The 12,349-nt window shown below is 36.2% G+C and overlaps 1 protein-coding gene across 1 annotated transcript in view; it reads right to left on the bottom strand.

Annotated features, from left to right (window-relative positions):
• Positions 1-12,349, bottom strand: part of TBCK (TBC1 domain containing kinase) — a gene marked incomplete at its 3' end in the record, with an annotated part of 94,162 nt that overhangs the window by 53,799 nt on the left and 28,014 nt on the right. The window contains exons 9-19 of the mRNA XM_082281761.1: positions 11,588-11,649; positions 11,077-11,225; positions 9,983-10,121; positions 8,466-8,565; positions 6,533-6,582; positions 6,052-6,181; positions 5,145-5,243; positions 3,852-3,914; positions 3,186-3,312; positions 2,580-2,630; positions 1,796-1,879 (exon numbers count right to left, since the gene is read on the bottom strand). Coding sequence (XP_082137887.1) covers positions 1,796-1,879; positions 2,580-2,630; positions 3,186-3,312; positions 3,852-3,914; positions 5,145-5,243; positions 6,052-6,181; positions 6,533-6,582; positions 8,466-8,565; positions 9,983-10,121; positions 11,077-11,225; positions 11,588-11,649 — 1,054 coding nt within the window. The remainder of the gene's footprint in view (positions 1-1,795; positions 1,880-2,579; positions 2,631-3,185; positions 3,313-3,851; positions 3,915-5,144; positions 5,244-6,051; positions 6,182-6,532; positions 6,583-8,465; positions 8,566-9,982; positions 10,122-11,076; positions 11,226-11,587; positions 11,650-12,349) is intronic.

The following is a 12,349-nucleotide window of genomic DNA, read 5'->3' as shown; positions in this document are numbered from 1 at the left end:
GAAGCAGACAGCAGAACACAGGACAGTAACAGGTTTCTCTCTTCTCTCTCTGTTCTGCTCCTCTCCATTTTGTCCACACTGTCACATACTCTGTGAGAAGATGAAGAGGCAATAGCATTGCAGTTTTATAACAGATGGCAGTTCCTTTTCCTCCACGTTCCCAAGAACAGAATAATTAGGGCAGGGACAGCTAGTCCTGGGGAGCAACAGAGAAGGCAAACTCTGTTTCCAGAACATGCTGCCATCTCAATGCTCCACACAGCTTCTATCTACACAGAAAACACAAAGCAGCTAAAATTGCAGTGGGTAGTTAAATTACACATTCTTAACCCTTTCCTCTACCTTAAAAAGGCAGGGAAATTACACAGAATTTTCCTTTACACCTTTATTTATACATCGTTTTGTGACGTACAACCCTAGAAAGGATTAATTAGAATACTGAAACAATCCTAAAGGGTCCACTCTCCCTGAGTCCTTCATGATGTCAGATGCAGACCAGGAACTCAGGAATGCCTCCACTACCTTGGCTCACAGAATCCTACTGACCTGTATTTCTAACTTTGGCTGATACATATTTTTGCAAAGCTCCTTAGGAATAACATCAGGAAACCCTGGAGAGCAAAAGTACTATTTTATGGAAAGTATAACCTCTTGAGAAAATCTTTACCAAGCTATTAATTTTGAAGTCTGAATTACCTGTCTCCAGAGGAACGTATTTATTCTCTTCCTCTTTAGACCTTTACTGCAAGAGATCTTTCTTTACAGACAAAAGGATGCAAACATGTTCCAGAATAATTTTTCCTATTATTTTATTCAGTTTATAACACTTCTTACCCATTGTCTTTGATACATAAACTCTCCTAACCCCTGTATTCTCTCCTTACGTTAGCTCTCTCTCAATTATCTAACATGTAAATGCTTTTACATCTAATTAGTTTTCTTGATTAGTTCTTAATTACACTTCTTGAAGACAAAAAATGACAGACACTGTTTAAAGTCGATGAGTTTCACAAGAAATATAGAAAAGAATTTCTTTAAAAGAAATACAAAGACAGCAAGCCATGCTGATACTCAGTATTCAATAAACATTTATAACTTTTCATTTTTAAAAACTGTCTGGAAGACAAATTATCTTTCCAATACAGACTGTGCCAAGCTGACTTTCTAGGTCAAGACAATTCCTATTTCATGTTTTCATGAAATTTAAAATTAATTTTCAATAAGAACAGACATTCCTAGCCATTGTTTTCATTTCTCTAAGTTACCTACATACTTGCTGAAGGCTGAATTATGGAACATTATTCCTCAGGATTCTCCAACTCCTGTCCTGTATTGAATAACACCATCTTCTGCTCAATAAGAAATTCCCCTTGAATCCCTATTTTCATGAATACTGTAACTTTCATTTTCTGAGGAACCTCTAGTTTGTACTGTTCCTCTTCATTTTCCCTTGCTGTCCCAACAGCTCCTCTAACAGGATGACTTAGATCCCTTGAAGGCTAAGTCTTAACAGTGTAACACTAGAAAGACTATTCACTGCTTTCACAACTTTGCAGGATGGACTGACTCTTTCCTTGGATTTTACATAGAACATTTTTGTACGTGTGTGTGTGTGCACGCACATCTGGATTTTTTCTCCTACCTAACTCTTTAACCACTTATTTTGTTCCAAATTTTCTTGCACAGTTACATGATTTTAACTGTGTCCCAATTTTGCAACCCCTTAAAAAAGTGTATTTATGTATCCAGAAATAATTCTACTTTCCTTAGAACTACACCAAATAATGTGACTTACCTTGAATAACATGAGAATTATCCTTCAGAAAGAAGTTATACAAATACTTCGGAATAAAAGCAGACATGCAGGCATATGCCAGAGCTGAAAGAATTAGAAAAACAGATGCAGGGACAGAGGCACAATTTAATGATACCTAAAAAAGTTCATTATTAACCAGATAATAAGCATAAATACTTAAATTAATCTATACACAAAAATGATTGCATGTACAGTAGGTATAACAGGAGTCATTGACCTAAGAAACTAGTTTTCCCCCACAAAGACCTTATATAAAGAAAGCCAAGTACAAGACAATAAAAGTTTGGACTACACTGTTTTGAACAAATCACATTCTAAGAAGATAAAGGTCATATATGTAAAGCTGATCTGATAAACTTTCAGGCATTTAAAACTACCATCAGCTTTTCTGAATAAAGCTGGTCTGACAGTTTAACATTTAGATTACCAAATAATACATTCACCTTAAGCAATGCTGAACTACAATTCAAGTGCTACAGCAGCATTTCTTGCTATTTTCTACTCAAGGTTATTTGTACTTTTTATTATATATCATTATTGTACTTGGTAATAAACAGTATTTGAACACCTGCTTGAAGAGCAGTACACCACATGCAGTTTTCAAAACCCAACCATTTCTTTTGATCAGTGGCAACAGAAACTTTAGAATTCCTTTGTAGATACGCAAACTTTCCATCTCTAAGCAGATGCACACATCTGTCTGCACGTAGATACAGACCAGAGACTGTGCTTCTCCTCACTCACTGCAGAAAAAGGTACTCACCTTCATTGTTAAAATTCAAGTAGAGAAACGGTGCACAAAGAGAGTCAAGACCTAAAGAGTGAAGAGCCATGAAGAAACAGCACAAAGAGCTCATTTATTTTAATGCACAAGTCATTCATTTATAACGAAAATCTGCACACTAGATACTGGTTCTGCATTGTCAGGGCTTCACAAGTAATGGTGAGAACAACTGTGAAATCAATGCATGAAAACAGCAAGGATTTCAAATTGTTCAGCTATAATGCCAAATTGATTATTTTGCCAAGGCATCCAAGAAATGCCAATTACCATCCCAAGAAGTCAGTAACTTTTGCAGTATTATCTTGGAGCTTAATAGCAAGCAACAGACTTTTGTTTTTGATATAAAGTGACTGAAAGTTATGAAGACTGAATATAAAACAAATAGTAGGGCAATTTTTTATTACAAATTAAATATAAATTATTAGGATTTAAATTTGCAATAACCCACAGATTCATTCTTTAAAGGAAACAGAGGAAAGCACTCAAAAAAAGGCTTATTGTGGGGGTGAAAAGCAGGAGGTACTTTCAAGTCAGTCAAAGCTTTCCATTCAATTATCTGCCCTTGCCAACTATGGTCAAACTCACCTTGCCAGTACACCAAATTAGGATGGGAAACAACCCAGGCCTTCAATACACGTCTAAACTTTGCATGACCCTCTGGTGATGACAGCAATTCATCATACTGATGGCAACGAGGAATATCAACTTCAATCTGCACCACAGCCAAGCATATAAAGAGAAATGGGGATGAGTGGGGTAGTACTACAGCAATTTTGCAACATTAGAGGTGGAAGTCAGCCAAAATATGTAGGTCAGATCACCATCATACACAATCTGCTTCCTCCATCACTCTCAAAACCAAAACAGACATGGGACCTAACAGACCTGTCAAACTTTAAAAAATAGAGATTTTTTTTTTTCCTTTTCTGCATTACCTGGTACAAGGTCCAACAGGCACAACAAGCATTCTATAAACCCAGGATTTTTAACAATAAATCATTAATATTGTTCACTACTCTGCTGCTGCTACAGAAACAGTGATTATAAAGTAAAAAAGGATTTCAGCTTCCCCATGTTGAAAGTTGAGTTAAAGTACTTGTGCCAATCTGTTTTGCAAGATTCTTGCTACAGCATAAGGCTAGAGGGCAAGGAGAACCATACTGTTATTATCCACCATATGTGCTGTAATAGGCAAGTGATGGGGGGGAAAGATCTTCAAGTGACAATATTTGGTAACACCATAAGTCTTACTTGTCTGTCTGTAGGAATTGGTGTGTCTTTATCAATGGCATCATATTTTGCTTCTATGGCACCCTAAATGTGGAAGAAGAATATTTGAATTTAGAAAGCCCTTACCAACACAAGTGCATATGACAATGTACATGCTGATATGCAGAAGTTGACTGTTTTTGTTAAGAACTTTAGTTAGCAGAACAACAGAAAATTCTGACAGCTAATTTTAACAAAAACATCTTTATTCCGTTACTAACTCAGGACATAGAGACCTTTCTATAGATCTCCTCAGCATGATTTTCAGTGATTTTCAGTTGTTCATGCAGAAAGCTATGTACTTTGTAGTTTCCCATTTTCAAGTTAAGAGATGCTCTCAGTTTAAATCCAGTGCTTACCTCAGCCAATGGCAAGTGGCTTTCAGAATCATCTCTGTAAAGGCACTCAATCCAGCTGTGTGTTAATTGATATTGCCAATACAGATGACTTAAGTAGCTTGTCCTTGCATAAATCCCAGGGCAGGCATACTAACAAGTTCATTTTAATGTTATGGGACAGGAAAACACCCATACTGTACAGATGACAAGTTGCTGAAACATGAGAATTTACTCATTTCCTCAGACTCAGGCTACAGTCCTGACCTGCATTTTTTTCTTTACCTTTACAGCTTTCTTTGCTGATTATATTATATAGCACTCAGAAGATCACATCCTAAGCTAAATCTCCTGAATAACCTGGGATGTGTTATCTCTAAGAATCTCTTTGCCCTGCTCCTGCAGGATTGCAAGCAAGGTAAATCCAAAGGCTAGGTAGTCCAGCAACTCTGTGAGGAGCCCTCATTTCTGGCACATTCCATTGCCCAAACGGACTGTATTTGATTTATTTATTCTCTATTCTTTCTGGGAAGTGTACTGATTGGTAGGTGAGAAAAATACCTTTCATGTGTTTTCTCCTGTTTTGTCCAATTATTGCTGACTAGAGCAGAAGGACTGTCAACTGCATTTGTCAAAAATATTAAAAATCAAAACAAAGAGCCCCTGTTAACTACCAAATGTCAGGATATTATTTTCCACCCCATAATCGAAATTAAAGGCAGTCAAGTCTACATAGGCTTTCTGAAATCAAATAACCTTACAGACAAGAAGCAAGTTTTTCAGAACATTGTCTTTATTTGCACAATTTCATGACTCATTTTGTTTGAAATTCCAGTAACTCTACCTGCCAAATTTTAAACCCATTCCACCTTCCTTGTCAACCCCACTCCTATCCCACTGCATCCCCGGTCAGTACTGGAACTTCTCCAAATGCCCTTACCTCAACACCCAACAAGGCAGCCCAGGTTATGCCTCTCAGAAGGGGAGGGATGTCAACCCTGGCTTCTTTCCAAATTTGGTTTTTCTTGTAGGGGTAGGCCTTCAAAGAGAAGAGATTAACTGCAAAAGATGTTACCATGTAACTGACACAATTCAAATCCCAAAGCTGGGACAGTCCTTCCCCAAGTGAAACAGCCTGAACAGTGAATACAAATTTCACAAAAAGTGTATTTAATTCCTAACTGGAAGGCCTGGATGAAGGACTACTGTTTGATGTTAAGATATCCACTCTTTCTCATAAATGCATTCATGTGCTCTACTGGATAGATATACTAATGCAACTTCATATTACAAGTTTTTTCTTCATTTTATGTTTCCTTTCATACTATGTATCCATTTTGGCTTTATTAAACATTTCTAGTTTATACTTGATAATGTGCATCAGCTCACTCATTCTTAAAGAGGAATCCATCTTTCCACATATATGGAAATTAGGGGCTGCTATTCCTTTCCCCAGTATAAACCTCACATTCATAACATGGCACTGCCATGTTTTCAAATACTTTACTGCTTGGAAACGCAGAAATGTTACAGGCATATTTATATCTATAACAGCTTAGTCTGTTATGAAATGAAGGATGTAAAGTTGTTTTCATCAGTAAATAACCAGTACTAGCAGCAGCTCTACTTTCATGTGCATACTTTAAAATCTACTTTTACATTTATCAGTACTGAGAATAATTTGTTCTATTTTTATTTTCAATCTCCTTATACTTCTGAATGGTTTTCTTCCCCCTTTCCCACTGTGGCCTCTTGCATCTCTGCTTGCTTTTACAATTACTTGGTCTTTCAAAATCTTCCAATTAACAGACCAAATCCAATTATCCAGCATCACAAGGACTCCATACCTTCAACAGCCTGTCAAACAGGACAATTCTATTTAGCTGGTACTCTGTGTCCCTCTCCCGGATGATCAGAGGAAGAGTAGCAGCTGCAGAGAGCTCATTGCTACTGTTGGAATGAGGTAAAGCTGGCTGGCTAGAAAAAAAAAAGGATAGTAATAGTGAACAGCAAGAAAAACAGATCGCTGAAAAAAATTAGTACCTCATGAAATATTTCTGAGCCAGAAACAAGTATAAATGGAAAATTTTGAATGTTCAGCACAAACAATTGATTGCTAGGACAGAGGCTAAGATTCTCAGTTTGGTATCAGGGCCTTAAGTGCAGAGTGCCAATCAGCTCTCAAATTTTAGAGCCAAAGACATGTTAGTTTTGCTTTTGGGAAGCAGTTGTGTCTGCTGTGCACTGCTGTGCAGTGTGCCACTCAAATAAAACTAGTAACTCAAAATTCAGTGAGTTACAGATGTACAAATTGATACACATACTTACTCATCTTCGAGCAATGGATAAAATGCTTCTCCACCAACATCCTTCAATCTCTGGAATGAGGAAGAAAAATAGTTAATTATCAGAATGCTGCCCAGAATTCAAGTGGAAACCTTAGTGGACTACAGAAACTATTAATCAGCAATTCATTTGCCAAATTCAGTAGCTCGCCTTGAGACCTAAGCATTAGCTCAGTCCTTCTCCAGCAATGAAGCATACAGCCTTCAACACTACAAACTTTTGCTAATACAGGCTTTTGGAGCTGATGGAAGTTCTCCCGCCTGAAGAGAATTTATATAATCCATAAACCTATTTTCAAAAAAAAACCAGTTTATATCGACAATGGATTAACAGATCAGTAATATTACATAGTTCTTCTTTGTTTCCTCATTTTTCTACATGGACTTCCTATCCAAGTAGCTGCAAAGCAAATGAACAACTTACTTTTATGGTGCCAATCAGTTCAAGAGTTATGCAAACTTGAAATCCTTTTAGGAAAAACACTCAGCAAAGGTGACAGACAAACATGGCTGGATTTTTGACTGAAGTTTTCAGACATTTTATGGTGCATGATTAATGTTTAATACCATGCTCCCTGCAGTGCTCTGTTTTGCAGTTCAGCCCTTAACTTGCAGGCACACGGCACACAGCCTGCTCTCTTGGGGCTGGCAGAAGAGTTCATTCTCAGTTCATTCAGTACTGCTCCTCTTTTAATTATAAGCATCATGCTTTGCTCTATAAAAGGTGTTTGAAAAATTGTGCAAGCTCAAAAATTTATTTCAACTAACACTGCAAGGTTCAGGCTTGCACCTTCCCCAAAATGAAACTTCAGTATGTAATTATTTCCTGCTGTACTTATAGAAGTAGGCAGCAATATCCAAAATTACAGATCAAAATGTTTAAAAAAAGCCTGAAAAAGCTGCCCTCTAGTAAGAATAACAGTAGGAGCTGCAGTGTGTATTATGTTGACAATAGTTGTTGCATATTTTTAACCTCCCTTCTGCCTCACAAGCCCCACTGACTTAGTGAAAAAAATAACCCAGTTCTTTGGTCTACCTTGATGCTTTTGTGTCAAGAAGTGCAAAGTTCTACCGAAGAAATGTGTTTACACAGTGTTTGACACACTACCTCCAAAAATAAGGTGGCAGAGTCAGGAGTCATCTTTTTTGTACTATCTCTGTAATCATATGGAAAGGGTTTTTTTAAAAAAAAGGACAGAATTGCATTTGCTACTATAAAAAACAAGCTTCAAACAGTGCAGGAGTTTCCCAATTCAACAGCAATAAAGCTCCACATGAGCAAAGACGTGTAAACAATTAAAACATTTCAGTGGTATATGCAGTGAATCTTGTAACTGCTCATTACATCAAGCCAAATCATGAGTTATCATATGTTGATTTTCCCAATGAAGATGGAAGAAAACTGCATTACAGCATTTTTGCAAAACGCTTTGAAGAGCTCTTTTGAACTAGCTGTTTCATAGATATATATTCCAAAGATTAGTAATCAACTAGTGGAAACTTGGTATCCAATGTTAAGTATAAAGCTTTTGAGGAGCTGAGACTGAACTGAGTTGATTTTTCTTTTAGATAATGTAAGCCATTGACAGAGTAATTAAAGCATACAGAAGACACTTACTTTTTAGCAACTGTGGAGAATTCCAGGTACTACAGAACTATTTGCACTACACTGGAACAAAGCAGGTAACAGAAAAAGGAAATGGAGGGAAAGAAGGTAAATCTAATTTAGTAAGCTTTTGCAGACAAAGGAATTTAATACCACAAACGAGAATCTGACTTGGACACCAAGAAATGTTCTCTTGGAATCAGTGACACTTCCATTGGTAGAAACAGCAGTAGGAGCTGCTGTTACATATTCCCTTTAAACAAATATTTCTGCAGAGAAGAACATAAAAAATGCACAATACTCCTCTTACGTTTCGGAGCTGGCACAGAGACAAAGTCACAGTTGTGTCATCTAGGAGGGAACTTCTATCTCGTCCTTGCCCAAAGCTCTCACCATCTTCTAATAAAAAGCTTCAAAAAGGAGAACAAAAAAAGAATCAGGTCATTTTATAACACAGGACTTCAGCTAGGAAAAAAATTTCTTACATCAAGCAGTTTCGTCTTTAAAACAAAGTGTTAGGTCTTAGAAGTATACTGTACTGACTCTGCGTGGCATGAAACCTGCTATCAAGGGAATGCACAATCACCTTAAATTATTCAGACAGCTTTTTTTGTAAAATGGCACATTTCAGGTTTTCTGTAACATTGCTATGAACACAAAGGAAGAGTTATGAGACGTGGGATTAATATTCCCTTTTATTCCTTGATCTGGCACAGACCAGGACTGTCATTCATTGTGAAAAGCAAAAATAAAATGTTATTATCATATGAAAGCCAGTTCTCATCACGACAAAAAACCCCAAGCTAAAGTCTGACCTTTTCTGTTGCAGTCCATCTAAGGATACAAATGCATCCAAGGCAGAGAGTACACAAATTTTCCACTACATGATATTTTAAAAGTAGACCACATGAAACTGATTTTCAGATTAAGCTACCATTCTCAGTGTCACTTAAGAGTTAGACTGCATTTTTAAAATTAATTCCTCATCTTCAAGATAGACAGTAAGGTGGAAAATATTTTTCCCTCATAATTCAAAAGTACCTACATTCACCTATGGGCAAAGAAATAAGTAATGCCTCAAAAATCTCACACTAATTTTGATACCAAAATAACACTTAAAATCTATATCCTTTTTTTTTTTTTTTTTAATAATCATATTGCATTTTGGCTGTACACATACTTCATCTGTTTTTTTAAACAGAAACAGTAAATTGATATGTATGGGCACATAATTATGCTACTAAGATCAGGTTTTAGGATTAACACATGAATGTGCTACATAAAATTGCAACATGTGCAGCAGTAAGATAAAAGTAGCAATCACTACAATGCTGCTACAGAGTTCTAAGTCATAAAATGAAGCATTTTGAAAAAAAATAGTCAGCTGATCTGCTGAATAACTGGGTTGTCCATTAACTACTGCTGCTCTGTGAAAGAGAATTCACAATGTGAGAATTTGCTACATAACAAATCACAATTACAAATATCCCTCTGAAGCACAGTGAGACATTATTACTAAAACTCAATTCTATTGGAAAGAGTGCAAAATTTAGGGACTTCCATTCAGTATTTTTCATTTCACCAGCATCTTTTCAAATTTCAGAAAGCAGTAAGTAGGTGACAGATACAAGGCATTCAAATAATGAACGAAATTGGGTAAGAGGGGAAGTGGAATTTCCTGCTGTTAAAGAATGCCATTTTCAGTATTTTTCACATATACAGGTATTTAAACTAAATATGTTCTCTTGCCATCACTAGCATCCATCCATCCATCCATCCATCCATCATTTCTCCCTCCTTGTCCTTAAATTGCTTCTCCATCCTTACTTGGGAAGTGTGCAGACAGGTGGCTTTGATCGAATGATTTCCTTGTTGACAAGTTCTTTCTCCAAGTCTCCTCCAGCCAAACACCAGAGATAATAAACCTCTTCAATTGATCTTTCTGCTAGGTAATCATTATCTTCATCTGTTGGGAGAAATGACAAAAAAGTAAATTACAGCCTTTTAGGTAGTCTGTATTTCCTTCTACAAGTCTGAACACATACTATTGAAAAAAAATTATTCTGCTTGAAAGGTCATAACCTTAATGTGAAGTTACAGGAAAAGGGATTTTTCCTTTGCAAGTGCTCTTTAAGGAGATTTAAGGAAAGAAGTAATTTAAAAAGCAGATATTTCTGCAGTTTGCCATGAACCCCTCACATGAATACACTGAAGTGTGGACTTTTGCTTCCTGTGTGTTTTTAAACAAAACAAAACAAAACAAAACAAAACAAAACAAAACAGTGTTTTGTACACAGCACTAAGACTTAAAATAAGAAACATGTGATTCCTACTGAGTAGTTACAATCTCTCTTCCCTTCACATACCATACTCATTCTAACAAGGTATAAAATCTTTGTCTAAGTGAGATTTTTTAAACATCTCCAAGTTCATAAGAAAAAACTAATGAGGATTTAGTAGAGGTAACATTTTCAACACACTCTAGTTTAAAACTTAGAAGTATATTTTAGTCCAGAATGTGACCTCTTTTACAAAGACCTTGTTTTCCAGTACTTCCAAAAATCATCTGATGCTATGACCTAGCAGAATCCAATTACCAGTAAGTGAATAAAAAAATGACTTTATACCTGCATATGTCCAAATTCTAAAGACAAAAGTTGACACTGCTTTTGCAACATGGACTTGAATACTAATGTTATTTTTTCCCTGAGGCTGAAGCACAAAATTAAGATTTGACTCCTCTGATTTGCACACATCCCTCAAAATGTTTGCCCACATCTCTGACCATTGAACAACTTATTGTGTTAATGTAGTGTTGCAACATTTAATAGTCTCTGTGAATAATTTTTTGGAGAGAAAATGCAATAACATTTTATTTTCCTTCCCCCTCCAATGACATTTATCCCACTATCTGCTTTTACCTTTACATAATTGACTTATGTCTTCAGGAAGTGTTAAATTAGCACACCTTGGAGAAGATGAGAACAGACCAGCAGGTTTGTGGAAGGGAGGATATAGTGAGGATACTTCACTGAACAAACTGTCATGTAGCAATTCCTCTGGAGTTGGCCTTAAATTAAGAGAAGAGGATAAAACAATTAGAGCAAAGCGCTCCCAAAAATGTTGCATTTCAGCAAAAAGGTCCCCAGTAACAAATATCAGCAAGTTACATTAAATTATATTGGATTCCAGAAATTTTAATAGCGAAAAATGTCTACCAATGTTTTTCAATTCATGCAGCATAACATACTAGACTGTTTACAGCCCAAATTCAGACTTCTAATTCTTCTCGTTTGCACACTGAAAAGCAGAAAACTGGGAATTTTTTATAGGTAGCCCAAATGTCAGTATTCCAAAAAAAGGCTCAGCAACAGTTCTTCTAATTTCATAGTAATCCACAGAGTTTACTAGGCCCTTGGACTGAATACTTGCCTCTTAGAAGGCTGGAACATAAGGCATTTCTTCAGTAGACCTATGGCATTTTCAGAAAGGTCCTGAAACATAAGAAAAATATGGAGCAGGTCTGTTTATTACTGTCTTAATTCAGCAAGTCACTTGGCTCATACTTAACTTTTAACGTACAGGCTATTCCTTTGAGGGCAATACAATTTCACACCTACGCACATGAGGTTAGCTGCGTGAGACCAAAATTCTGGGGAAGCAATTCTTCTCGCCTTCCAATCCTACATTTGATTTAGGGGAAAAAAAAATCTGAAAAATTTGCAATGTGTGCAGCTTTTTACTTATTTTTTAATTTAGATATTCTGTACCCTGCTGGAAACAATGCAGTATCTGGCAACTTCCTTCTGCTAACAATCAGAACCCTTTCATATAATGTCCCAAAATATACAGACACTAAAATTCAGTGATTATTTTTGTGGGTAAGGAAAAGTTGAACTATAAAAATCTACGTTACCAGAATGTATAAAGTGGACCAGATAGAAGACTTAATTTCTGGAAGAAAAATACTTAACCACCAAAACATTAAACAGAATTTATAACTTATTAAATTACCCAGAGAGCATTACATTTACTGAGACTGACAGCAATTTTAGGAAAGAATATTGCCAGTACTGGCTGTTTGAAAGGATCCAAGATATGTAGATTGGACTTCAAAATTTTTCATCATTTTGCAATACAGTAAGTGACCAAATGAATTAAAAAAATATATACGTGAAATACTATCCAACAGTA

The sequence above is a fragment of the Coloeus monedula genome, assembly GCF_965178545.1.
Source record: "Coloeus monedula genome assembly, chromosome: 5".
NCBI classification, from domain to species: domain Eukaryota; kingdom Metazoa; phylum Chordata; class Aves; order Passeriformes; family Corvidae; genus Coloeus; species Coloeus monedula.
The sequence above is the reverse complement of the archived record's forward strand: the minus strand, read 5'-3'. Positions and strand labels throughout refer to the sequence as shown.